At 44.0% G+C, this 27,824-nt stretch overlaps 1 protein-coding gene across 9 annotated transcripts in view; it reads left to right on the top strand.

Moving 5' to 3' along the window:
- Nfrkb (nuclear factor related to kappaB binding protein) overlaps positions 1 to 27,824 on the top strand; it is a 34,493-nt gene that overhangs the window by 4,003 nt on the left and 2,666 nt on the right. For 2 of the 9 annotated variants that reach the window (XM_052755812.1, XM_052755821.1), the window contains exons 3-24: positions 1,213 to 1,414; positions 3,323 to 3,450; positions 4,758 to 4,932; positions 5,426 to 5,563; positions 6,126 to 6,199; positions 6,954 to 7,038; positions 7,894 to 8,068; positions 8,677 to 8,782; positions 9,342 to 9,468; positions 9,710 to 9,775; positions 12,035 to 12,114; positions 12,212 to 12,258; positions 13,145 to 13,205; positions 13,587 to 13,761; positions 15,592 to 15,698; positions 17,084 to 17,207; positions 18,097 to 18,176; positions 18,326 to 18,543; positions 18,646 to 18,916; positions 19,731 to 19,943; positions 22,692 to 23,459; positions 27,651 to 27,757. In XM_052755812.1, the coding sequence (XP_052611772.1) occupies positions 1,213 to 1,414; positions 3,323 to 3,450; positions 4,758 to 4,932; positions 5,426 to 5,563; positions 6,126 to 6,199; positions 6,954 to 7,038; positions 7,894 to 8,068; positions 8,677 to 8,782; positions 9,342 to 9,468; positions 9,710 to 9,775; positions 12,035 to 12,114; positions 12,212 to 12,258; positions 13,145 to 13,205; positions 13,587 to 13,761; positions 15,592 to 15,698; positions 17,084 to 17,207; positions 18,097 to 18,176; positions 18,326 to 18,543; positions 18,646 to 18,916; positions 19,731 to 19,943; positions 22,692 to 23,459; positions 27,651 to 27,757 (3,527 nt within the window). Of the gene's footprint in view, positions 1 to 1,212; positions 1,415 to 3,322; positions 3,451 to 4,757; positions 4,933 to 5,217; positions 5,564 to 6,125; positions 6,200 to 6,953; positions 7,039 to 7,893; positions 8,069 to 8,676; positions 8,783 to 9,341; positions 9,469 to 9,709; positions 9,776 to 12,034; positions 12,115 to 12,211; positions 12,259 to 13,144; positions 13,206 to 13,586; positions 13,762 to 15,591; positions 15,699 to 17,083; positions 17,208 to 18,096; positions 18,177 to 18,325; positions 18,544 to 18,645; positions 18,917 to 19,730; positions 19,944 to 22,691; positions 23,460 to 27,650; positions 27,758 to 27,824 lie in introns of those variants that run through there. The other 7 variants (XM_052755839.1, XM_052755830.1, XM_052755848.1 and 4 more) reach the window with 7 other exon arrangements.

Here is a 27,824-nt window from a genome sequence, read left to right on the forward strand (position 1 = left end):
TAAGCTCCTATGTATTTTTCTGTCTTACCTTTATTACTTCTTCATTTCCCCCAATTGATAATTATTCTTCTTTGCTGTTGATTCTGTTGCTTCTGTGACATTGTTCTAACTCTTTCCAGCGTGTTTTTCCCCTTTCCGATCCCTTTAACTATCTTAACATTATCTAGGGTAGACATTCTTGAGCTGTGTACTTCTGAACACTAGCTGTTCTTAAATTACTTTGTAACTGTGTGTTAAGCTCATTATTTGGTACATATGCATCCAATATATAGTGAGTGAATTAGAAATGAAGTCCATGCTGGATTTGGTGCATGTCTTTAATCCCAGCACTTGGGAGGCAGAGTCAGATGTATCTCTTTGAGTTCAAAGGCAGTTTGGTCCACATAGCAAGTTCCAGGCAGTCAAGGCTACATATCTCAAAGTAAAATAAAATATATATTAATTAAAAAATGGAAGCCAATCCTACTTCCTCTCTTTTTTTAGTCTTTATAGTCACCTCTTTTTAGATACTCCTCTCCCAAATAATTTTTTAAAATTTTATTTATTATGTATACAGTGTTCTGCCTGCATCTCTGCAGGCTGGAAGAGGGCACCAGATTTCATTACAGATGTTGTGAACCATCATGTGGCTGCTGGGAATTAAACTCAGGTCCTCTGGAAGAACAGCCAGTGCTCTTAACCTCTGAGCCATCTCTCCTGCCCCAAATAATTTTTTCTTTCGTCTTATTTTAAGTTGAATTCACATGGCTGCCATCATACCCTGCTTGGCAGAGATGGCTTCCAAATGGGCTTCTCTCTTGGATAATTTTCCTTTGGATTATGTGCTGCTATGTTGTAGTTTGTATGCTGTCTTTAGTAAACTCTTGTTTTGTTTTGAGATAGGTTCTTGCCATGCAGCTCAGGCTGAACTTGAACTCATAATCCTCCTGCCTCTGCCTTCCAAGTACTAGGATTACAGGTAGGTGCTACCGTAGGCAGCTAATCTCTGATTTTTAGAATTGAGTCAAGATCATTAGAATTTTAGTCTGTTTACAAAAACTTGAGGATTGTAATGATGGCTACATAAGAAATGTGAATATACTTACAACTCCTTCACTGTGTGTCTAATAGTGATAAAATGGTAAATTTTATGTTCTGTGAATATGGCTGCATAGACACAAAACACTAAGTGCATATTTATCTGTTGCTTACTTTTTCTCCACATTCTCCCAGCCTGAGATATTCTTCGATGTCGTCAGCCTCTCCACATGGCAGGAAGTACTAAGTGACTCTCAGCGTGAACATCTCCAGCAGTTCCTGCCTCAGTTTCCTACAGACAGTGTGGAGCAGCAGAATGAGCTCATCCTTGCCCTGTTCAGTGGGGAGAACTTCCGCTTCGGAAACCCTCTGCACATTGCCCAGAAGCTCTTCCGAGGTCTGTAGCTCAGTGTTTTGTTTTTGATAGGGTTGAGTACACATTCACTTAGGCGCACATGCCTTTCATTTTCTTCTTCATTTTCAAGTACTGATGTGACCTCTGAGGAGAGTGGTTTTGTGTATTTATTTGCTGCCTGTGCTCTTTTTAAAAAATAGGATTGTATTGACTTATGATAGAAAATACATAATAGAACTTAGTTGTGTAACCGTCATAAGAAATAAAACATTTCCAGCATCCTAAAGATCTTTATGACTAATTTTTAAACTTTTGGGGAAAAAAAAAAAAAGTATGACATTTCACCACCATGTCCACCTTTCTTTTTTCAAGATGGGGTCTCATTGTGTATCCTGGGCTGCCTTGGAGTTTAGCACAGTCCGTTTGCTTTAGCATGCCTGGGATCTCACACACAGCCACCACTCCTGTCTCAGCGTGTGTATCTTTTCACAGAGGACACCCTCCTACATAACAGTCCTGTTAGCTGACTGTAAGAACATTTACACTGAGTGAATAATATAGAGTATTCCTTGCTTTTCTTTTCTTTTTTTGGTTTTTCAAGACAGAGTTTCACTGTGTAGCCCTGGCTGTCCTGGAACTTGCTTTGTAGACCAGGCTGGCCTCGAACTCAGAGAGATCTGCCTTCCTCTTCCTCCCAAGTGCTGTGATTAAAGGCTTGCACCACCACTGCCTGGCCACTTTTGTTTTCTTAACTACTCTTGAAAGTCTTTGTAAGTTGCTGTTTAAATTCGTAAAGTACTCAGGGAACATGCAGTGTGTTTTGATTTTGTGTCTGTTTAGTTCTATGTATGAAGGGTTCTTTTTTTTGCTTTCTGGACACTGGCTTTTTTGAAGAGCCCAGCACATTTTTGTTGTACACTGTCCTGCTTTCTGGGAATTTGTTTTCTTGTTACTTCACACTGTGTTTGTGTCACATGCTTTTGGTAAGAATGGGAAATTTCCTTCCTTCCCATTATACCATTTGAGAGGAGCATGGTATCAGTTTTCCATCATTGGTAACGCCACTTGTGGTCGTTTAGTTAAGTGGTGTCTGCTACCTTTTTTTTTTTAAAGGCAAGATCTTTCTTACTATGTAGTCTTGGCTGGCCTAGCCAGGAACTCTCTGTGGAGATCATGCTGGCCTCAAAGTCACAGTGATCACCTACCTGCCTCTGCCTCCCAAGTGCTGGGATTAAAGGTGTGCACCACTACCGCCTAGCTCATTTTTTTTTTAACGGGTGGTATTGGAGATTGAATTCTCACATGCATATGCTATTGATCTGCAGCCCAAGCCCCTTTATTTTTATAAGAAATAGTCCTCACTTTGTTGTCCAGAGTGGCCCTAACCTGGGCTTATAATCCTCTTTCCTGGCCTTCCAAATAGCTGGGGTGATAGGCACACCACTCTGCACAGCTGCTTTTCTTTGATGGGTTATTAGTTTAAGAACAAGTTCTCCTTTGGTTGGTAACATTCTATTTCACTATGGCTCAGGTCTCTGGTGGGAGGACACTGTCTTCCCTCATGCAAAACGGAGTAGGTTCCCTGGCAGGATTTAGAGGATACGTAAGGGCCCTTATGTTAAGTGGGCAGTGCTGCTGTGCATCCCCCACAGCGTATGCTTGTGTGGTAAGTATACAGACAAGTTATGGAGGCGGAGACAGATTTCTGTGTATTTCTCTGACTGATGCTGTATTTTACTTCTAGTTTTGCTGAAGATAATTGTGTTGCTGTGGTTACTATGGTTTCCAGCCTTACTTAATTGAGCTGTCATTGTTTTTTACCATTCATTTATTTTTGAGTCTCTCTTGATTCTCCTAGTCATTTTTTTCTTTCTGTGCTACAACCACATCTCTTGTGTACTCATTCCATATGTGTGGACTGATGCATACAGTTGTACCTGTGTTTTTAAGATGGACACTTTAACCCTGAGGTGGTCAAGTATCGTCAGCTCTGCTTCAAGTCACAGTACAAGCGGTATCTCAACTCCCAACAGCAGTATTTCCATCGGCTGCTAAAACAGATTCTTGCTTCCAGAAGTGTAAGTAATGCTCAGAACTAGGTCTGCGACGTGGCCAGTGACCTGGCAAGCATCATAACATCAAATAGTGGTTCTGATGCAAAAGCCAAAAGAACCAGTACCAAAAGTTGGGCTTTCCCTTATTCTGGTAGGAGCAATTGTTTAGATTTCAGAGATGTTGAAACATGAAAAACAAAGTACTTCCTCGAATTAGTATTTACAAAGAAAAGCAAAGGGATCCACACTCATCATGGGCTATTGAGGATATCTAGGATGCACTTGGAATCCATATACAAGTATATACTGGCCTCTGTCACAGAATTTGGTGGCCTCATGATCCCTTCCAGTTTGATAATAATTCTCTGAGGCAGAGTTATTAGGAGTTCTTAACTTTATTACATTTTTATTTCCTTAATTTGTGTGCAAGAGTGTGCTTATGTGTGGGTGTGGGTGTGCCACAGAGCATGTGTGGCACTTAGTGGGCAACTTCCTGGACTCTGTTCTCTTCTGTCGTGTGGCTAGGTCCAGTGATCAAACTTGTCAGGCTTGGTGGCAAGTGTCTTTACCTTCTGAGCCACCTCGCTGACCCTGTTACAATTTCTTTAAATTGTTCCTTGAGGTTTAATATAGAGGTACTTGGTGTTTAGTTTAGTTCTGAGGGAAGCAGGTCAATACAAAATTGGGTATTTTTTGCCATGTCATTCTAGTTGAGTGTTTCTTTTTTCCTTTTTTTAACTTTTTTTTGGAGGGGGACGGGGTAAGTTAATTTGTGTGTGTGTTTGTGTGTGTAGTTGATGCTTGCCTTGAACTCACAGATCCATCTGCCTCTGCCTCCCAAGTGCTGGGTTTAAAGGCGTGCGCCACCACCGCCTGGCAAGGTACAACCAGAAGTATTTTGAATTTCAGATTTTTGTCAGTGTTCTGGAATCCTTACATATATGTTTTGGGATAAGGCACCATTGTAAACAAACTTCGGTTTACCACGCAGCTCATCTGTGTAGACCGAGTGGTTTTATCAAGTATTTTCCACGTGTTCCTGTACTTGGGCCTTAGTCTCTGCCTCGAGGTGCAGGGCATCTGTCTCCCCTGTGCTGTTGTACTGGCCTCAGGGAATTTCAGATTTTGTTTCTTCATGTCATGAGTGATCAAACTAAGCAATTTAGATACTTTTTCTTTATACATGATCAAATATGGTATATTTCTTTGTTGTTTGGAGGAGTGAGACCTTAGACTTTTTTAACATTGAAGAGAATAAAAACATGGACTTGCAGACTATCCAAAGAGTAAGATTTGATGGTGACCTGGCCCCTCATCTGGTCTCCTGATAGGATTTGTTGGAGATGGCTCGCAGGAGTGGCCCGGCTCTTCCCTTTCGCCACAAGCGCCATTCACCATCCCGAAGCCCCGAGGAGCGGGAGTGGCGTACCCAGCAGCGTTACTTGAAGGTCTTGCGGGAAGTGAAGGAGGAGTGTGGTGACACCGCCCTGTCCTCTGACGAAGAGGGTGAGTGTCTTTGGGTCCTTCTGGGAGCCCAGGGTACTGGAGCCAGTGGTAGCCATGTATTTCCCAATAAAGGAGCCGTGTGGGGGTGGAGAGGGACTCACCAGCTCTTGGTGGTTGAGTTGCTGAGACATTGTGTTGAAGAGTGACTACATGCCCTCTTTACTCTTGTGCTCCTGTGGCACTTAGGTTAGATGAGAACATCTTGGACAGATCCCTGCAGGACAGGGTCTTTCCTCTGGTCCCATTGTGCCACTTGAGAGAACTGCTTTTCCCCTTACAGGAGAGTAGTAGTGACTGTTGGCCTGCTGCAATGCGACCCCATCACTCTGTTGAAGTCTCTCTCCTGGAAGAGCCGTTTAAATGACCTAAGTGTGCTCCAGCTCATCTGGGGAAGGGTCAGAAAGGAATGTGGAACCCTGGCCTCCATGTTGTTGGCTTAGCCCTGTTCAACCCAAATGGCCACTTACCCAATCTCCCCTATTGGAGTCCACAGCCACGTTGGATTTACAAGAAAAATTTTCTTTTGAAGATCTCAGCTCATGGCTTCCAAGCTCTCCAGCACGTTCTCCTAGTCCTGCGGTGCCCCTGAGGGTGGTGCCCACGCTTTCCACTACGGATATGAAAACTGCAGGTGAGAACTGAGCTGATGCTACTGCAGTTCCAAGACATCGTGGTGTAGAAAGTGAGAGCCCCTTAGGGAGGTGGGGACAGGAAACAGCACTGCTGCTTAGAAGTGAGAGATTTGGAGAAGTGTGGGACCACGTAGTACTGTTACCATCTAGAGGTAGGCTTCTCTGCTTTCCTTTATTTTGAAATTGTCCTCAGGAGCTGATCAGTTGCTATTTTGGGCTAAAAATGCATAATCTTGCTTGAACTAGCAATAGAATGTGCAGCCAGACCCATAGCAACTCCCTAGGCTATAAAGACAAAGAACTTGAATTTGGAATAGGAAACGGGAGAATGCCAAGCCTCTTGAGTATGCTTATGGGTCTGCTACATAATTGAAGTCACTTATTGGGCAGTGTATAGAGAAATGATGGAATACTGATCCTGAAACTGTGTGAAGACTTTTCTGCTTATACTACACAAAATCAGAAGTAGCTTGCTTTTGACTGTCTGACTAAGCAGATTTAAGTTAGAGCGCCATCGTAGTGAATGATCTAGTCCATGTGGTTTGGTTCATTTACTTTCAGATAAAATAGAGCTGGGTGACAGTGACCTGAAGATAATGTTAAAGAAGCACCATGAGAAGCGGAAACATCAACCAGTAAGATTGCGGTGGCAGTGGCCATTCCTAGTTTTCAGTCTCATGCTTTTGGTTTGTCTGTCCTGAGACAGTGGTAGTCACTACCTGCATTGTGCTATTTTGTTGTCATTGTCAGAGACTGGAGCAGCAAGACAGGCTACTTAGCATCAGAGGTGTGAGAGGCCAATCAGGTGCTTTGGCTTTGCAAGGCATGGTTGACAATGTGAACTTCCTTTAGTCTTGGTGGTTACACTGGTGTGAGAATGAGTCATGATCGCCTCTCATTCCCAGAGGCTGAGTTTATCCTTGGTCCTGCAGCTGATGCATGGCAGCTCCAAGAGTGAAAGCTGGAGCTCCTCCCTTTTGGTGTGCCTCCATGGCCATGTCATTGTAAAGGCACACCAAGGTGGCGAAGATGCTGCTGAGGCAGAGGGGAGAAGCGGGAAGGTCAGGGAGGGAGAACTGAGTTCTTGCTGTCTTCTCCGCTTATACTGACAGCAAGCAGACCTCTTGAGTCCTCATAATCTTATTTTCAGACTTGTAAACTATAGTAGTATTGAAACTATCTGATGAGCATGTGAACTAAGAATGCAGAAGGGCTTTATGAACTGGAACTGCCCTATAGCAGAAAGGGGAGCCAGGTTTCTCTGTGCCTCAACATGATTACCTCAGGTGTCCCTCAAGTACTGTATCTGTTAGGTACATTGGCACAGTCGTCATCAATTTGGGGTTCTTTTTTGGACTTGTATAACCAGATCTCTGATGTTGTATCTAGGATCACCCAGACCTTTTGACAGGGGACCTGACCCTCAGTGACATCATGACTCGAGTAAATGCCGGCAGGAAGGGCTCTCTAGCAGGTAAAAGACTGTGGGTTCCCTCTTAGATCCCTTCACCTGACTTAGGCTGTTATTGTATGGCACACTGTCTGTATGTGACGAAAATAAGTGGAACCATAGCTTCCTTTATGCTGACCACTTTTGTTTTGTAATTGCCTTCTGAATTTGAAATTAGCACAGCAGGGTGTGGGGAGAGGGCTCAGTGGATACAGTACTTGAGTGTGAGTGTGAAGACCTGAGTTTATATCCCCAGCACCCATGTAAGAGCTGGGTAAGTGTCATAGCCTGCTGTAATCCCAGTACTCTGGAGGCCGAGAGGGGATCTCCTGGGCAAGTGGACTGGCTAGACTAGAGAGACCCTGCTTTAGTAAACAAAGTGGAGAGTGATTGAGGAAGATGCTCTATGTGCACATATGTATGCACATGAACATGCTTATACATACACATGTACCATATACATGGATACTGAAATAAAATGAAATCAAACCAAATCAGCACAGCATGTCATTAGATGTTAAAATTATAAGTCATGTACTGAGTTTGGTTTTCAAAAAAATCTAAGTGTCTTATTACTGAGTCTTTGACAGGCTTTGGGAAAGCGAATGTAGGTAAGACTTCTCACTTCATAATGCAGTTTTTTTTGTTTTTTGGTTTTTTTTATGCCAAATGCTGTTTGTTGAAGGAGGGAGGAGGTCTTAAATACAGGCTTACAGCACCATGGGAGAACCCCAGAGGGCAGAAGTTGCTACCTATGTTTTACAATCTTGTATCTAAGCTGTTAATGCCCATTATGCAGGATACACAGACAAGGAACTTCCCTTAAGCACATAATGCAGTTTTGTGAGTTGTGTTTTTTTTTTTTTTCCTCCTTCCTAGCCTTATATGATTTGGCTGTTCTTAAAAAAAAGGTGAAGGAAAAAGAGAAGAAGAAGAAAATAAAGTTGATTAAATCTGAGGCAGAGGATCTGGCTGAGCCTCTAAGCAATACTGAAGGGGTCCCAACTCTCTCCCAGGCCCCCTCTCCACTGGCAATATCGTCTATCAAGGAAGAGTGAGTGGGGCACAGAGATAACTGGCTGTGCTGGGAGGGAGGGAGCTAAGACAGGCTGAGTCCATTCTTGGGACTTGTGTGAGCTAACTGTGTGTACTCTGCCCTGGGATCTTGCTGGGAGAATGTACCATGTTCTCTTTTCTTTTATTATTATTATTATTATTATTATTATTTTTGTTTTTTTGAGACAGGTTTCTCTGTGTAGCTTTGCGCCTTTCCTGGATCTCACTCTGTAGACCAGCCTGGCCTCGAACTCACAAAGATCCGCCTGCCTCTGCCTCCCGAGTGCTGGGATTAAAGGCGTGCGCCACCACTGCCCGGCCCCATGTTCTCTTTTCTTAAGCTCTTGAGTTCTTGTGCTTATAAGGAGGCTTAGGGGACCTGAACCAATCCAGTATGTGTTCTTGGTCATTTTGATTTTTCCTACATTGAAGGAAAAAAAAACCACTTTGTAACAATGTGTGTGTGTGTGTGTGTGCGCGCGCGCGCGCGCGCGCATGCGTATATATTGTATATGTGGAAGTCAGAGGATAACGTGGAGTAGTTGGCACTCCCCTTCTACTGTGTGGCACCCAGACATCAAACACATTTTCTTCCCTCCTTATTAGGCCCCTGGAAGACATCAAGCCTTGCCTTGGAATCAATGAACGATTTTCCAGTTTTTTCTCTCTTCTGTTAGAGATCTTGCTGGAGAGTCAGGCTAGCCTTCCTATGGTAAGAGTTTAGATGTTAAAGTTTGACACCTGCTGGCTCTTGAGTGGTCTCTAGCTTCCAGTTCTGCTTCCTTTCTGTTGCTGTGATAGAGATCATGGACAGAGCAACTTGAGGAGGAAAGGGTTTATTTCAGCGAACAGTCCATCAGGAAGGGAAGTCAAGGCAGTTACAAGGAGGAATGCTGCTTACTGGCTTGCTTCCCATGCCTTACTCAGCTTGCTCTCTCTACCACCCAGGACCACCTGCCCAGGTGTGGGCTATCCATAGTGGGCCAGACCAATTATTAAGCAAGAGAATGCCTCACAAATTTGCCCACTGAAGTCAGATAGAGGCTATCCCTCAAGGAAGGCGCTCTCTTCCAGATGACTAGCTTGTGTCAACTTGACAAAGCTGACCAGCACTGGTGGGATGTAGAATTCAGCTGGACCCTCCTACAGTACCGCAGTTAACTTTCACTGGACATTTGACAAACCATGACATGCCCTGCTGCTCTGACACATCCTGGAATTGTTGATGTAAAGAGAAACTTAATTGGGTTTCATCTTTGCCTCTCCCTCAGCTGGAGGATCGGGTTTTGGACTGGCAGTCTTCTCCATCCAGCTCCCTCAACAGCTGGTTCTCTGCTGCCCCCAACTGGGCTGAGTTGGTGTTGCCTGCTCTGCAGTATCTTGCTGGAGAAAGCCGAGGTGAGGTCTTTTCTGTGAGGTTTTATCGTTTTCCCTCCTTTGTTTAAAGAATTCTTGCAGTAAACTGTAGCTGCTCACTTGTACAGTAGTGCATTTGCATCAGACACATCCTTTTTCTCCTTTCTTGGCACACCAAAAAAATACTCAGAAGCTCTCCTAGAGCTCAGGCCATTCTGAGGCTAACACTCTCTTACATGTATGTCTTGATGTATGTTTTGTTCATATAATCCATTTCTTGCAGCGGTTCCTTCTAGTTTCTCTCCATTTGTTGAATTCAAAGAGAAAACTCAGCAGTGGAAATTGCTTGGTAAGTATTATAAGCCCCCAGGAGGCTTTTTTTTCTCTCTTCTTTTTCTCTCTTTCTTTCCTTTTTTTTTTTTTTTTTTAAATGAGAGGAAACAGTGATGGGAAGAATGTTGGAGAGGAGGGTTGGGAAGTCCAGGTGAGGAGGGACAATGTGTCATAGCATTTCTGAAGGGAACAGCTCTTGTGATGGTAGACGGGAAGGAGGTCGGGGCTCTACAACAGTGGGCTCGTGTCTGTTGTAGGTGAGAAGGAAGGAGGTTTGGAGATGGGAGTGTGTGAAACTGTGACCAGTGAGAGCTGCGATGGCCCGCGGTAGTTACTATTTTCTGCCTAGTGTGGCGTCCTCTGCCTGCCCTCCCCTTGTTTCTCTGGCAGTCATCAGTTGCCTCACTAGAAGAATGGAGATTCAGTAGTTCATGGTTGATTATGGTCATTGGGCATGATGCAGAGCTCAGTGCAGATCAGACCATTGAGATCTTTGTGCTTTTGTTTTGAGGGCAGGACCTTATATAGCCCAGGCTGGCCTTTTAACTAACTGTGTAGCTAGGATGGCCTTGAACTGACCCACCTCTCAAGTACTGGAATTGGAGGGGGTGACTCAACTTTGTGAGATCTTGATTTCAATTTTCTTTTTTTTTTTTGGTTTTTCGAGACAGGGTTTCTCTGTGTAGTTTTGGTGCCTGTCCTGGATCTTGCTCTGTAGACCAGGCTGGCCTCGAACTCACAGAGATCCACCTACCTCTGCCTCCTGAGTGCTGGGATTAAAGGTGTGCACCACCGCCGCCGCCTGGCCATTTTTTTTTTTTTTTTAAGATACTGTCCCTGCCCTATTTCATAGTGTTTGGCAACCTTGCCAAAAATAAATTCACTCACTATATATGTATGCATTTATTTCTAGGCACTCTGTTTTGGAATAGGCTTTTGTTTTGTTTTTATTTACTTTTTTTTTTTTTTTTTAGCAGAACTGGGAACAAATATCTAAAACCAGTTGTGGGGTGGAAGAAGAACTAACCTTTAACCTTTGACCCTAGGGCAGAGCTACAAAAGGATGAGTAGACAGCATCCCCAGGGCTCGGAACCTGGAAGTCAGTTTATAGCAAACAAAACTTGGGGTTCAGTGAAGGAACATTCGATTATTGATTGATTGATTATGAATAGCTTTTGGAGAGACACAGTGAGAGGCAAGGAGGGTGTTGTAGGGAAGAGAGAGCCCAGAGGTGGGTATAGTGGTGTTAGTGCTGTTGGGAGTTGACTAGTGAAAAGAAAGGTAAGCATCCTGGTGAGCATGCTTTTCTAGCTTTTAGAAGTGGAGCTGCATTCTGACACAGTCCACTTGTGTGGTACTGACTCTGTGGTGGTTCTATCCTGTGCAAGAGATTTAGGTACCATTGTGGGGCAGATGCCCCAGTAGGAGTCTGAATAAAGTGACAGAAGAAGAGGTCACAGAGGAAGTAGTTTAGTCTCTCTAGGCAGTCGCAGAGTTAAGCTTCTTCTTGCCTCAGGTCTTCTTACTACTGTGCCAGTGTGAAGAGTGCATTTTTTTCACCTACAAGAATAGGATCCTTCCCATATGTAAACCTCCTATAGAATTGATTTTGTTTATGTGAGTCTTTTTCTGTCCCACCTGCCAGCTCCCAAATAATGACATGGAGACTTCTTATTAATTATGAAAGCTTGGCCTATAGCTTAGGCTTGTTCCTAACTAGCTCTTTTAACCTAAATTAACCCATTTTTATTAATCTGTGTTCTGCTATGTGGCTTGTGGCTTGTATCTCTCCTGCATATCTTACTTGCTCTGCATCTCCTGGTGTCTCCTCTCCCTTTCTTCTTCCCAGAGTCCTCTCTGTCTCTGGAAGTCCTGCCTATACCTCCTGCCTAGCTATTGGCCATTCAGCTCTCTATTACACCAGTCACAGCAATACACCTTCACACAGTGTACAAATATCCCACAACATTACTCACTTGCCGTGACTTCTCTGAAGGGCAGAGAATGAATTCATTCCATGGTCTCAGCTTCATCCAAATGCCTGGTGCACAGTGACTACTCTGTAAATACTTGTTGAATAAAAGATCTGAAAAATGACATCCTGGGCAGTCGTCCAGGCAGTGAGGTGGTGGCATGAGCATGTGGGAAGGACCAGTGACAGGTTCTGACATGCTTTCTTTCTGGCATAGATAGAGCTGGTGAAGAGAAGGCAGGATTCTGAATAATAGTTTAAATGTCTTGCTTTTTTGTGTGTGTACCCCCACCACCCCACAGGTCAGTTTCAAGATAGTGAAAAGGAATTAGCTGCTCTCTTCCACCTGTGGTTAGAAACCAAAGATCAGACCTTCTGTAAGGTATGTCCGGACTTTTTCATGACTTAGGATTTTAGAGCCCTTAAGTTAGTAAAAATTGTCTAGCTCGTGGACCTGGTAATGTCTTCCCTTTCTTCAGCAGGAAAATGAAGACAGCTCAGATGCCATGACGCCTGTCCCTCGGGTGTGAGTACATTCTTGTGGTGGGTGTTTCTCACAAAGCCACGATTTAACGTTACTGCTGTGGATCTGCTGGCTTCTTTAGTGTGTTTGAGCTATAGTGGACCTTAGAGACCCTAGAAGTCCACTGACTCATGCCTCAGCATGCTTGAGGAGGGCACATACGCTTCTCAGTAAGGATGACTCTGACTGCAGTCACTAAAGATAGATGAGCTGCCCTGTAGGTGGGCAGTTTCCTTGTGTACCTACCTTCCTGATTTCCACTTGAGAATGATTAATCTAATTCAAGTTCCTCATTTGATTTATAAAAAGAAAGCCATGAAGTCCGATGACTTGCTAAAGGTGGTGTCGGGACCCTGGCTAGAGTTCAGATTCTTTGACTTCTAGTACTGTGCTCTTCAGGCTAAGTCATCTCATGGTCCTGATTCCTGCCTGTTCAGAGGCCCATCCTTACTGTAGCCCTACATATATACAAATATGCATACATACATATACACACATACATTCACGTAACGGATTTAGAACTCAAGTTCTAGGTCCTTTGGAAGGCAGAAATACCACTCTTGTCATCAGACATACTTGAAATGCTTTGTTCCTCCAAAAATGACATTTTTGTTGTTAAAATGAGCTGACTTTTCAGCAATACTGAAAACAGTAGGTAAAGATGCCACCCTCTTTCTGTTTATTCCAAACACTTGAGGATCCTAAGAATGTGGGGAAAATCAGCAGGACTTCTGTGTAAGAACTGGAGAGTAGACCGAACAGGAGTCAAGGACTTTAGAAGGACCATTTTTCCATGTAGCCAAGGGAATAGTTCTAGGTACTGAGAAAGGGCGGATGGTCTGTGACCCTCCTTGCTCTCAGGGATGATGTAGAATTCTTTATGTTCCAGAAGAACTGACTATGTGGTGCGGCCTAGCACAGGAGAAGAGAAACGGGTTTTTCAAGAGCAGGTAAGCTCTTTAGAAGCTGTGTAGACAGATGCACTGAGCCCAACTTTCCTTGATCTCATCTCCTTGGGGGTTCATGTTCTTCAGCTCAGATAGTCCATTGGTTGAGGCTGCTTGTTGGGCTAGAACTAATTTGGTTAAAGGGAAAGAAAATTTTTTGACCGTGTTTTCTTCGAGATAGCAAAATGCATTTTGCTTCCTTGCCATTTCCTGGGTGACCATCTCTGAGAACTGTCTTTTCTACTGTGGTTGGGTCATAGTTCTTCGTGGGATTGCTTGTTTCCTCCTTATTTTATCATCTCATTTGATCCATCTATTTCAAGGGAGTGCTGGAAAGCAGCCACTCATTCTGACAGGGCAGTTTTCTGCCTCTTTTCTTGGTAGGAGCGTTACAGGTATAGCCAACCCCATAAGGCATTCACCTTTCGCATGCATGGCTTCGAGTCTGTGGTGGGGCCAGTGAAGGGCGTGTTTGACAAGGAGACCTCCCTCAACAAGGCTCGTGAGCATTCGCTGCTGCGCTCTGACCGGCCTGCCTATGTCACCATCCTGTCCCTGGGTATGTGGTGCATTTATTACTAGGGATTTCTTATATTTACCCCAAAGCTTTCCTCAGATTAAATCTATATTCCTGTACCAAACCTTAACCCCTCGCATGTACCATCCATTGATAGGATTGAGGGTCAGTCTCCTAAGTTTTCAAATCTAAGAGATGGCAGGGTGGATTCTGCCCTAGTAGATGGAGGCCAGCGATCAGTGCTTCTTTCTGAAGTCCTGTTCATCTTGATGAACTGCTCAGAGCTAGTCATCACATCAAGTATAGGACCTTGCTTCTCTAAAGAGTTTTTTTATTTTTTTCCTGAGAGAAGTGACGCATGCCTATAACCCCAGTACTTAGGATGCTGAGACTAGAGGACTGTTGTGGATTTGAAGGCTGCCTAGGCTGCATAGTGAGTTTGAAGCCACATAGTGATATTGTCTCAAAAAATAAGAGAAGCGGGCCTGGGGAGATGGCTTAGTGGTTAAGAGCACTGACTGCTCTTCCAGAGGACCCAGGCTCAATTCCCAGCACTCACATGATAGCTTACAACTGTCTGTAATTCCAGTTCTAAAGAATCTGGCATCTTCATACAGACATGTGTAGACAAAACACCAATGCACATGAAAATAAATCTTTAAAAAAAAATAAGAGAACAAAGAATTCCTTGTTTTATGAGTCCCTTTGGTAGTCTAGTGAGACCTGTAGACTCCTTCCCAGAATTAGAATTATACATTTAAATTTTTTTTTTTTTTTTTTTGAGACAGAGTTTCTCTGTGTAGTCTTGGCTGTCCTAGAACTCACTTTGTAGATGAGCCTGGCCTCAAAAGTCATGTTTCAGTAATTATTAAGCTGTTAAAACAAATTTAAATGCAAAACTATGTTTTTGTTAGTGATATTGAATGATAGGACCCAGTAGCGGGTATTTCAAATTTTGTAACATCCAATGGGGGTGAGTGTAAGTGATTTGAATTGCTTTCTGTTGCAATAGTACAGTAATATCAATATGTGATTTATAATGTTCGTTGATAATTGAAGGAAGTGCTATTTTTTTTTTTTAACCAGATTTAGAGAACCACTGAATCTTTTTTCCTTTATACATGAATTCATTTTATTTTGGTCTAACCCACCCCTTACTCCCTCCTCCAACACCTCCCTCATCCCTCACCTCAGATGCCCTCCCAACTTTATGTTTTCACGAAAAATGTATATTCTATATGTGTTTGTGTATCCCACTGAGTTCAGTTAGTGTCATCTGCATGGGTGTATGTGTGGTGTGGGTGTAGGACTCCAGTGTAGCATGGGAGCCTAGGTTTCCCTCCCCCAAAGAAAACTGACTTTACTCCACTGGCTGCCATGACTGCCTGTAGTTTGCAACTAGAAGTGGGATCTTTTGAGCCCCTCCTGTCCGTGCTGGAGTAGTGACTAAGTGACTCTTGTGCAGGTCTTGTGTAGTGACCACAGCTTCTGAGAGTTGAATACAGCTCCTTCTATGTCCAAAGGTGCTGTTTCCTAGCAATCCTCCCCAACCTCTGCCTCTTAAAGTCTCTCTGCCCATTCTTCATGACATTCCCTGAGCCTTGTGGGGAGGGAATGTGGTATAGATGTTCTATTTGGGGATGAGCACCACTCCACTCAAGTCTTAAGGGATCCATGGACCTATTTTTACCTGTAGGTGTGTTAAAAGTGTAGGAAGTTCAGTGCAATGTTTATAGCCACTAGAGGACAGTGTGCCCTGGCCAGTCAGTTGAGGCTCAGGAACCAAGCTCAGCAACACCAGAGCAGGTCAGGAGATGTCGTGTTCATTGGAAGCTTTGCTTGACTCCTGGATTTTGCATTTTCTGATGTCAGTTCGGGATGCTGCAGCTCGGCTGCCTAATGGAGAAGGCACTCGAGCAGAGATCTGTGAACTGCTCAAGGACTCGCAGTTTCTTGCTCCAGATGTCACCAGCACTCAGGTGAGTTAGAGAAATAGCTTTTCTTGGCTTCATTTCAGAATGTATTTGAGAAAAACTATTAGGAAATGTAAGTTACACTTTTTTTTTCTTGTGCTACTGAGGGTTGAACCCAGGGTCAACACATCAGGAGTGTACTTTACCACTGAGCTTTATGTGCATCCCCTAACATAAAATCGTTAAAATAAATAAATGAATGAATAAGTCAGGAATGGTGGGGCACATTTAATCCCAGCACCTGGGAGGCAGAGGCAGAGGCATCTCTTGAGTTCCAGGACAGCCAGGGCTACACAGAGAAACCCTGTCTCAAGAAACAAACACACAAACAAAAAACCCAAATCGAATGAATAAAAGCTAGGTAGGCATGTTGGCATACACCTATATAATACCATCTACCTTGGGAGGCTGAAACAGGAGGATTTTGAATTTAAAGCCTGGATAACATAGTAAGACTCCTGCCTCAAAATCAAAACCGTGGGCCAGTGAGCTTGTTGATTGGGTAAAGACACTTGCTGTGCAAGCCTGATGACTGAGTTCAGTACCTGGAGTCTACATGTGAAGCTGGATGAAGGAACAAATCTTTAAGCCCACTTCTAAAGTAAGGGTGGAGGCAGGCAAGGAAGAATCACTTGGAATCTCTGAACTAGCTAGCCTGGAGTACAGTGTGGCAGAAACAGCAAGAGACTCAGCCTCAACAAGGTAGATGGTGAGAAGCAGCCTTGAAAGCTGTCTTCTGACCTCCACACATACACCATGGCAAGTGTACTCACATCATACACGTAATAAGAACAGTAAAATAAACCATTAAAAATACTGTAACCAAGTGAGTAGAGAAATGTCTTAGTGCTTAAGAACACTGTTCTTCCTTCAGAAGACCCAAGTTTGATTCCAGGTATCCACATGGTAACTCACAACTGTCTTTTTTTTTTTTTTTTTAAGATTTATTTTAAAAAAATTTTATTTCTGTGTATGTGTGTGTGTCTATATTAACACATGCCATGTAAGTGTATGTTGTCATGGAGGCCAGAAGATGGCATTGGATCTCTTGGAGCTGGAGTTCTCATTGGTTGGGCCACCTGATACGAGTGCTAGGAACCAAGAGCAACAGTTCTCTTAACGGCTGAACCATCTCTCCTGCCCTCCTTATTTTATAATAAAGGAAAGGTTTCTACAGTCAATTAGTTCACAGTATGTTTACAGTGAAGGTGAATTAATATTTTAACTGTACACCATTCCTTTCCAAGTGAGCCAGTGGAAGGATGAGCTAGGTTGGGATCCAGTCTGTTACTCTCTGTGACTTTTACATCTACTGGTTTTTCCTGGGAGTCCAGATAACTTGTATTATCTTGGTTGGACTTGTCCCATGTCTCCTTTTGCTCTGTTCTTAGGTGAACACGGTAGTCAGTGGTGCACTGGATCGACTGCATTATGAAAAAGACCCTTGTGTGAAATATGACATTGGACGAAAGCTATGGATCTACCTGCATCGTGACCGGAGTGAGGAGGAGTTTGGTATGTGAGGCCTTCAGTGTGCTGACTAGATGGGGCGTCTGCCTTTCTGTTCCAGATCTATTACTCTGTTACACCAACATGGCCTTGGATTGTCTTGTTTTGTTTTTGAGACAGAATCTTTTTTTTTTTAATTTTTTAAAATTTATTTTTTTATGCTGAATGCTGTTTATTGAAGGAGGGAAGAGGTCTTAAATACAGGCTTACGGCACAATGGGAGAACCCCAAAGGGCTACAGATGTTTTACAGTCTTGCATCTAAGCTGTTAACGCCCATTATGCAGGATGCACAGACAAGGAACTTCCCTTAAGCATTCAGGAGGGTGGAACCCAGCAGGGAATTAGCATAGGGAGGATATCAAGATCAAGGTCAGCAAACAAGGCAACAGTTACCCAAAACGGGGACCAGGGCCCTACAGGTCCCCCTTTTACTAAAAAATGAGCTTCTGACTTAGGTTGCGTGGGACGTCAGCAGGTCACCTTACTCGTCATGGAGATGCCTGCCCAGACCACACAGGCGCTCTGTCTTAGGTTGGTGACCGCCCCCCAGGCATTACCCATGAGACAGGATCTTGATGTGTAACCAGGTTGATGTAGAACTTGCTCTTCGGGCAGGCTGGCTTTGAACTTGAGTTGATGCTGCCTTTGTCTCCCCAGTTCTGGGCTTACAGTTGTGCATAGTCAAGTCCAGCTTTTTGTTTTGTTTTGTTTGCTTGGAGACAGAGTCTACCCTGTGTAATGGGCTGGCCTTGAATGTACTGCTTTCCTGCCTCAGGCTCCTGAGAAATGGGATTACAACTTTTGCTTGGAGAGGCCTTGGTGTTTAATGAAGACCTTCTCATTAAGCACGCTAAGTTGAAATTCCCTAAACTGTGTAATGTCCTTGTTTGTAGAACGAATTCACCAAGCTCAAGCAGCAGCAGCTAAAGCCAGAAAAGCTCTTCAGCAAAAACCCAAGCCACCGCCCAAGGTGGTAAGTTACCTCCTGAGGGCACTTACTTGGAGGTCTGAGATGAGGCGGGCCACATAGACACTCAACTTTTACCTGACCCAGTGAGTGCATCAGGAACCCTCATGATGCCTGAGGTAGATCCTGTTGTTGTTTTTTTTTTTTTTTTCTAGAAGTCCAGTAATAAGGAGAGTTCCATGAAGGGCCTTAGTGGCCCTTCTGAGCAAAGCCAGATGAGCCTCAGTGACTCCAGCATGCCACCTACCCCAGTTACGCCTGTAACCCCCACCACACCAGCATTGCCCACCACCCCCATCTCTCCTCCACCTGTGTCAGCAGTGAACAAGAGTGGTTCTACCACTGTGTCCGAGCCAGCTAAGTCGAGTTCAGGGTAAGCACCCGTGCTTCGTCTCTTGTTCTTTCCCGCCAGAGTCTTTTTGTATGCGTGTACTGAGTGTTTGTGTTTTGGTTTCTTCCCCTTGATTTTTCACAGTGTTCTTCTGGTGTCCTCACCAACAATGCCACAGCTAGGAACGATGCTTTCCCCAGCTTCCATCCAGACTCCACCCAGTTCTCAGGCCACTGCTCGGGTTGTGAGCCACTCCAGCTCAGCCGGACTGCCCCAGGTTCGGGTGGTAGCCCAGCCCAGCATTCCTGCTGTTTCCCAGCAGTCAGTAGGGCCAGCACAGACACTACCACAGATGCCAGCCGGACCACAGATCCGTGTGCCAGTCACTGCTACACAAACCAAAGTAGTACCCCAGGTAAGTGGATGCTGCATGTCATTGGGATACAGGGACTATGTAGACCTAGAAGTGGGCTAGTTAGTGACTCAAACAGGTAGAGCTTGAGGAAGACCTAGAAGTCATATGTTGTTGGTATTGATGATGAAGCTCTTTGAAATAACTCATTTAATGTTCAAAGCTTCAAGGGAAATGTTCAAAGCTGGAAAAGTACTTTTAGGTACTCTGTTTTGCATGTTGGAAACAAGATCTTCATTCTTATATCAAGACCCTGTAGAAGTGGAATGAAATTTGTGCTTCCAAATTTCCTTTGCCTTAGCTATGCCACTGATCACTTGTTTGACTCTTAGGAAGATTCACAATTTTTGTCTCATTTTCCTCTCCTATATGTAAAATGGAAGAATCACAGTTGTCTTCAGTATATAGAAATGAAATAAGATGTTAAATGTAAAATGTTGTGAACATTATACAAATATAAGAAATGCAGTGTACATTCCAGGGCATGATGAGCTTCAGGCTCTGATAGCAATGGTACTTGGAGAATGCTTTCTGGCCTGGTGGTGTCGGTGCACACCTTTGATCCCAGCCAGCACTTGGGAGGCAGAGCCAGGCGGATCTCTGTGAGTTTGAGGCCAGCCTGGTCTACAAAGTGAGATCCAGGACAGGCACCAAAACTACACAGAGAAACCCTGTCTCGGAAAAACCATAAATAAATAAATAGAGAGAGAAAGAGAGAGGGAATGCTTTCTGAGTGGAGTTGTGCAGGGTCCTTGCTTGCCTAGATGGTCCCATTTTGGTGTCTAATTGGATTCTTGACCTCACATTCTTGAACTAGGCAGTTGTGGCAACTGTTCCAGTCAAGGGGCAAGCTGCAGCGGCCTCTGTGCAGCGGCCTGGACCTGGGCAGACAGGACTTACAGTGACAAATCTCCCTGCTGCAGTCAGCCCAGTGAGCAAGCCAGCCATGAGTTCTCCCGGGAACTCTGCTCCAAGTGCCTCCACGACAGCCGTCATCCAGAATGTCACAGGACAGAACATCATCAAGCAGGTATGTGGACCTGACTCTGAGTGTGTCCTAAAGCTCAAGCAAAGGACTGATGGTATGGGATGATCCTGAACAGCTTTGTTGCCTGTGGAGAAGGGTTTGTTGTCTTTGACTCAAAGACATAAAAAGAAATTTATCAGGTGAGTGCCCCCCACCCCAAAGGCAGCCTTTACGTTCAGTATTTTGTAGCTGGGGTTTGGATTTATGTTGCAGTTTTCCTGGGTTTGTGTAGTTAGCTCCCATAGTATATTTTACAGGGTTTTTAGTTTGTCACTTGTAAAGGTGGAATATACATTTGTTCTTTCTTGGCTGTGAATATACAAGTGTGATCTTTGCACTTAAAAAATTGACACCCAGTACTTCTTGTGTGCTTCATTCCACTGTGTGGTTTATAGACATTAGCCAGTCTGTCATGGCACTGTATGTAGGTATTGTCACACCATTTTGTAGATAAAGAAATAAAGCCACACAATGACTAAATAGCATTTGTATTCAATAGTTATGTATTGTCTTTGGGGAATTTAGGCATGTGCTAACAGACTGAACTAAACCCCTTTGCGGAGCTCATATGTCACAGGAGTAGGAGACAGATAACTAGGTCAGCATCAGATAATAAGACACACTGGTGACTTGGGTAAAGATGGAATATCATGTGTTATTTTAGCCGTGATGATGGGAAGTGGCTTCTCTGAAGAATGACATTTGAAGGAGATGAATGAAGTTGCTATGCCATGTAGTGGTGACCTGGAGATAAACTACTACATGTGTAGACCTGGAAGTTGAGGGTCTTACATCAGGAACACTTTTGAGGAGTGACAAGTAAAACCATTGTGGCTGTAGCTTAGTGTACAAGCAGTGCATTTGGTGCGGTTTACTGTGGTTACGGTATGTTGAGCTTTGATTCTGACTTAAATGTGTCGATGAAGCACAGGCAGATTGTGGACTCCTCAGTGACCTGACCTGGTTTGTAGTTAATCCCTCACTACTGGATGTAGTGCACTTTGGGGAACGAGAATGAAGTCAAGACTATGTAGAGCAGCTGCAGCAGCTCAGGTGAGAGGTGTGGAAGGTGCTTGTTAGCTGTAGTAAGCAGGGAATATAGCTTGTGTGGTTTGCTGGTAGCTAGAATGTGAGTCTAAAAGAAAGACGTGTTCCTGTGGGCTCTGGATGGAATGGTTAGGTATAGTGGTATCATTTACTGAGGGCATAAAGTTAGCGTGTGGAGAATGTAGGACACACAGACTTAGTGTATTCCAGAAGATTGGACAGCACCTGTATGGGGTATGGTAAAAAGTATGGATGAGACTCAGTGTGTATAGCTATTGAATAGATGGGACTGGGACCAGGATCTGCATTGTTAAAGGGAATGTCGGGGGCGGGGGGGGTGGGAAGCAAAAATAAGTAAATATGAGTCATTTAAAAAGGAAGTTTGCTTAGAACTTAGGAAGACAGCATAGAATTTGGACTGGAGTGTTGTGTGCAGGTGAATCATGAAGCAATCAGATTTGATGTTTTTGTTTTTGTTTTGTTTTGTTTTGTTTTTGTTCTTTTGGATGGCCAGTATCATTTGTATTTGCTTTCTATGGTAGTGGTTCAGTAGAAGGGCCACCAAGAGGAAGACTTGAGTAGACCAAAGGGTCAAGCTATTACATGTTGGGTACTGTGAAGCTGGAAGTGATGAACCCAGGGAGTCTGACTCCAGAGCCCCTTCTCAGAGCTAGTGCACCACACTGTTGCTTAAAACAGGTGGGATAACTGTAAATAAATGGATTTGAGATACCAGAGGGTGGTGTGGGGATGGGGACAATCAGATGTGCTGATAGTACTTGCTACATAGTGATGTAATGTTTTGTTGTTGTTTTTGTTTTTTTTTTTTTTTTTCGAGACAGGGTTTCTCTGTGTAGTTTTGGTGCCTGTGCTGGATCTCGCTGTGTAGACCAGGCTGGCCTCGAACTCATAGAGATCCACCTGGCTCTGCCTCCCGAGTGCTGGGATTAAAGGCATGCGCTGCCACCACCTGGCAATGAATAATGTTTTTAGCTCAAAAAAAAAAAAAAAAAAAAAAATCCTGTGTTCCAGGCCTTTAATCCTAGCATTAGGGAGGCTGGTGAATCTCTCTGAGTTCAAGGCCAGCCTGGTCTACAGAGCAAGTTCCAGGACAGCCAGGGCTACACAGGAAACCCTGTCTCAAAAAACTGGAAAAAACAAACAAAAAAACAAAACAAAACAAAAACCCAACAAAACCCCCAAATCCTTTGCTAAGTAAGTTACACACACACACACACACACACACACACACACACACACACACACACACACACACACACACATTTAACAAAATGATGTATCTTGGTTTACTTTAAAATATTCCAGTTCTTGTGGAGTGGGACTGGTAGGTGTAGCTCAGTGGTGAGGCCTTGGATTTACTTTCTAGCACCCTTTGTAAAGGTATGCCTCACCCCCAGCTTACCCGTACTGCTGGCAACTCTGCCAGAACTCCAGCTCAGTCTCTCTCATTCCCTCCTAAAGCCAGGAAAGGATAGATAAGATTGACAAAGTAATTATATTTGAAGCTGGGTAGAGGGTATATGGTTTGTTGCATTCTTCTTTACTTTTGTTTGTGTTTACCATTTTTCAAAATAAAAAGTTCAAGATACATGAAGTGTATGCCTATGAGTGGAGGTTTGCCTAATCTGTGACACCAGCTTAGCACTGTGAATCTTTTCATTGGTACTGTATTTCCCCATCCAGGTGTCAATCACTGGGCAGCTTGGTGTGAAGCCCCAGACAGGCAACAGCATTCCACTCACAGCCACTAACTTCCGTATCCAGGGTAAGGATGTACTGCGCCTGCCACCCTCTTCCATCACCACAGATGCCAAGGGCCAGACTGTTTTGAGGATCACTCCGGACATGATGGCCACGTTGGCCAAGTCTCAGGTTACCACAGTCAAGTTGACTCAGGACCTCTTTGGGACGGGAAGTGGCACTGCAGGCAAAGGCATATCGGCTACCTTACATGTCACTTCCAACCCTGTCCACGCAGCTGACAGCCCTGCCAAGGCTCCTTCAGCCAGTATTGCTTCATCCGCTCCAGCAGGTACTACCGTGGTCAAAGTAACTCCTGATCTCAAGCCAGCAGAAACCTCGAATTCAGCTTTTCGCTTGATGCCAGCTCTTGGTGTGAGTGTGGCAGATCAGAAGGGAAAGAACACAGTGGCCTCTTCAGAAGCAAAACCTGCTGCCACGATCCGCATTGTGCAGGGTCTGGGAGTGATGCCTCCTAAAGCAGGCCAGACCATTACTGTTGCAGCACATGCAAAGCAAGGAGCCTCTGTTGCTGGTGGGTCTGGAACTGTCCATTCTTCAACGGTGTCCTTGCCCAGTATAAATGCCACTGTGTCTAAGACTGTGGCTGTGGCTTCTGGGGCAACAAGCACCCCCATCAGCATCGGGACTGGAGCCCCCACTGTGCGACAGGTCCCTGTTAACACTACAGTTGTGTCCACATCCCAATCTGTGAGTAACGTTGATGGTAAAGATTTTAGCCCTCTGCTCAGGAAACTATTTTCTGGAAGGAAATGGGTGTCTTAATTAGGGTTTCTGTTGCTCTGTTTAAAAGCAAATTGGGGAGGAAAGGATTTATTCAGCTTACACTTCTACATTGCTGTTTATCATTGAAGGAAGCCAGGACAGGAACTCAAAGCAGGTCAGGAACCTGGAAACAGGAACTGTTGCAGAGGCCATAGAGGAGTGCTGTTTACTGGCTTGCTCTTCATGACTTGCTCAGCCTGCTTTCTTAGAGAACCTGGGACCACCAGCCTAGGGATGGCATCGCCCAAAATGGGTTGGGCCCTCCCCCCTCCCCCATCAATAACTAATTAAGAAAATGTCCTACAGCTGGATCTTTGGAGGCATTTCTCTCAATTAAGGTTTCCCCCTTTTGGATGACCCTAGCTTGTATCAAGTTATCATAAAACTAACTAGCCAGAACACAGGATTTTGCTACATAGCCCAGGCTGGCTTAGAATTTGTTAGGTGCCTAAGCTGGTCCTGACTCTGGCTACTCATTCGTCAATCTTCTTCTCTCAGTCCGGCAACTGTTGGGATTGCAGGTGTGTACTGCCCAAGGCCAGCCTGGGAAAGTTCTTCAGGTTCAACCCCTGTCCCTTGGGAGACTGACAACTAGGAAACTTGTCTGTTCTTATCACTCCATTTGACATATAGATTTGGGTTGTTTGCTTTTGGAATACAGTTCAGAAAAGTATAGCATGTGTGTGTGTGTGTGTGTGTGCCCTTAAAACATAAAGAATAATACCAGAAGTATAGGGTAAAATACAAAATTTTCTTTACCTTCTGCTGTTCTGCCTTTATAAGGGCTAATGAATAATGTATTTCTCCTTCCAGCCCTTTTCCTGAACACTCTGTGTATACACCTAGTTAAGACTGTCTGGGGGACCATTATCGGCCATACTCAGATATTGACCATGTCCTTTTCAGTGATGTAGTAATACATAGGAGAGCTTCTGTTGAGGGGTCTGTTTTCACTGCCGCCAGTGCCCACAGCAGTGCTCTAGTGCAAGTATTTTTTCAGTCTCAAAGATACACATATTGAAAGTTTTGACATGCTAATTGTGCTCCCCAAAAGACTATCGGCTGCATATTGTTATGTGCATAGAAAATATTTTCTTCAGTTTGGAACTGGGAATGTAGCTCAGTGGTAGAGTAGCTGCTTGGCAGGCTCAAGGCTCTGGTTTTTAGCTTCAGTACTGCAGGGAAAAATGTTTTTATATTGATTTATTTATTATTTTTTTATTTTATATTCACTGATGTTTTGCCAGCATGTGTGTCTGTGTGAGGGTGTCAAGCTCTGGAACTGGAATTATAGACACGTGTGAACCACCATGTGGGTGCCGGGAATTGAACCCAGGTCCTCTGGAAGAGCAACCAGTGCTCTTAACCTCTGAGCCATCTCTCCAGCCCCTTTCCTTCAATCGTGTCTTGGGTTTTGGTTTTGTTCATTTCTTTCTTGGTGGTTTTGCTATATCCCTGACTGGCATGGAACACTATATGTAGACAAGACCCCCTTAGCTTTCTGAGTGCTAGGATTGTCACCAAGCCTGCTTTGGTCTGTCATCTTTTTTGTTGCTTTGTTTTTCGAGATAGGGTTTCACTGTGTAGCCCTGGGTGTCCTAGAACTCACTCTGTAAACCAGGCTGGCCTCAAACTCACAGAGATCCACCTGCCTCTGCCTCCCCAGTGCTGGGATTAAAGGCGTGCACCACCACCGCTTGGTCAGTCTGTCACTTTTTAACCAAGTATTTAATTTTCTCTGATTACTTCTACCAGTGTTTTCTTTAATGGTTTCAAAGTTTTGTACCTGTGCCTTCTTTATCAGGGTGAAAAATAATAACCTTTATTTTCACAAAATTTTAAGTGTAGGAAAAAAATATAGCTTGTTAGTCATTTGAAATCATGATGCGAAGCTCAGAGTGTAGGTCACTGAGGTATTTTTTGCATTTTTCAGAAAATAGCTATGTACAGATCCACATAAAGGCCCTACCTATCTCCTGCTATCCTGCTGCCTGATGCCATCTTGTAGTGCTCTTTAATGGCTAATAGTAGTGACCTGCTACTTTGTATCAGAGTTTCTGACTCACAAATAACTTGCTCATAGGAAATGTCCTTTGTCATCCCCTCTTCCCTTTTTGAAGCATTCTATTACCACTTCTCTTGTATTTTTAAAAGCAAGTAAGATTTACACATTGTTATAAATTATCCAGCAGGTGTGGCTCAGTGCTAGAGTATCTGCTTAGCATGTGGGAGGCTTTAGATTTCATCCCCAATACTGGGGGAGGGGTAGTTTTATCACTAACCAAGTGTCAGAAACTAGGCACCTAAGAGTGGGTGCTATAGTGACTGTTTTCTTCCCTCCAGTGCCGTGGGATGTTTGACCTCTGCATTCCCACATGGATACATTCTCTCTTTTCTTTCTCTTCTTGGGCCTTACTAACTTTGGAGTTAGATTTTTTTCACTTGGCTGATTTTATTATTAGTGTCCCCTAACTAACCTCTCTTATCTCTGGAGAAGTGTGACTTGTTCTTATCAGATTGTCCTGCTGCTCACCCCTGTGAGCCTGCATCCCTCTGGGGTGCTGTCCATTTTCTCTTTAACTCTAGAGGTTCTCTGTCCTTCCTTACCGTATAGTTGCTGAGTGTCCAGCACTATACCATGTGTTATGGATACCCAGACAAATAGGATTCACCAATCCAAGAGGCTTAGAATCTGGGACTGCTAAGTGAACACACACTTTGTGGTTCAGGCAAGGGGTGTTTGTTTCCATGGTAGATGTAAATTATGAAAAGTCACATAAAGAAGGAGTGGGTAATTTCAGTTGACTTATTTCTCATAAATTGAGCTAATACTTTCTATAGGAAATGTAACTGGTTAAAGAGTTTGCACTGGTGCTTCTGCCAAATGTTTATGAAGGAAAGAATGTAACAATAGTCTCAATTTTCTTCTAAAAGTAGAAGCCATGGATTTATTTAATTGATCTGTGAGGTCTGCATCATCATTACACCAGAACCAGATGCAGTAAAGCAAAGCTGTAGACCAACAGCTTTCATGACTCTCGATAGAGAAGTTCATGCAAATCCAGCAGTATATAAGAATCATACCCAGGAGTTGGAGAGATGGCTCGCGTTAAGAGCATTTGTTTTTGCAGAGGACCCAGCATCCATACAGTGGCTCTTAACGATTCATAACTCAAATTCCAAGGGGTTCAGTGTCCTCTCTGGCTTCCACTAGCATGAGGCACACATGTACTACACATACATACACATTGGTAAAACACATAAAATTAATGAAAAGCTTTTTTAAAGACTTGTACTCTTAGATTTTATATTGCTCTGACAAAATACCTGTTGTAAACGAGGCAGAGATTAACTCAGGGTCATAGTTGCAGAGGTCTCCGCCCCAGTCTAGCTCTGTTGATTCCGGGCCAGTGGTGAGGCAGAAAGTCATCGTGATGGCGGCCTGTCTCAGAGGCTGCTCACCTCATGAGAAGAAGCGTCAGTGAAGCAGGCGCCAGGGAGTCAGTCAGGCGTAACCTCAAAAGCACACTCCTGATTTCCTCCAGTGAGGCTCACCTCTTAAAAGTTTTTGCAATCTTCTAAATTAGTCAGTATATGCGCTTGTGGGTGACATTTCATATTTAAACTATAATATTGCCCCCCTTGTCCCCAAAAGCTCCTAGTTACACACATAACACAAAATGCAGTTTCCGGCATTGTTCAAAAGTTCCGATCTGTTAGCTGAGTGGGTGGTGCATTCTGTAATCCTAGCACTAGAGAAGCTGAGGCAGGAAGACTGAATTGAGGGACAGCCTGAGCTATATAGAGAGACCCAGTCTGAAGTCCCATTTCCCCCAAGTCCCAAGTCCAAAGTCTTCTGAGACTTAAGGCAGACTTGGAGCTTGAGCCCCTTGTGACAAACAGGCAGTTGCTGTTCTTTAGGTAGTGGAACAAGTGGCATGTAACTTAACATGTGAGCAAGTTTCCTGGAGTTACTTGGGTTCTGCCTGCAGTAATATTGGAACCCTTGGAGGAATGGGGATTGGAGGTGTCTGTACTGCTCTGGCTTCTCTATAGGCACTACCTGGTTTGCTGTATCTCTTTCTAGCTCACAAAAGCTGATTGTTTTCTTTGTAGGGGAAGCTGCCTACAAGGATCACAGTTCCTCTGTCTGTGATTAGCCAGCCAATGAAGGGCAAGAGCGTGGTCACAGCCCCCATCATCAAAGGCAACCTTGGGGCCAAGTGAGTGCTGTTGTGGAAGAGCAAATGCAGTTGTTGCAGAATGGGAAGATGGTTGGCGCCTGACATT

This window comes from Peromyscus californicus, unplaced genomic scaffold (assembly GCF_007827085.1).
Source record: "Peromyscus californicus insignis strain IS unplaced genomic scaffold, ASM782708v3 Scaffold_11__1_contigs__length_118956290, whole genome shotgun sequence".
NCBI classification, from domain to species: Eukaryota; Metazoa; Chordata; class Mammalia; order Rodentia; family Cricetidae; genus Peromyscus; species Peromyscus californicus.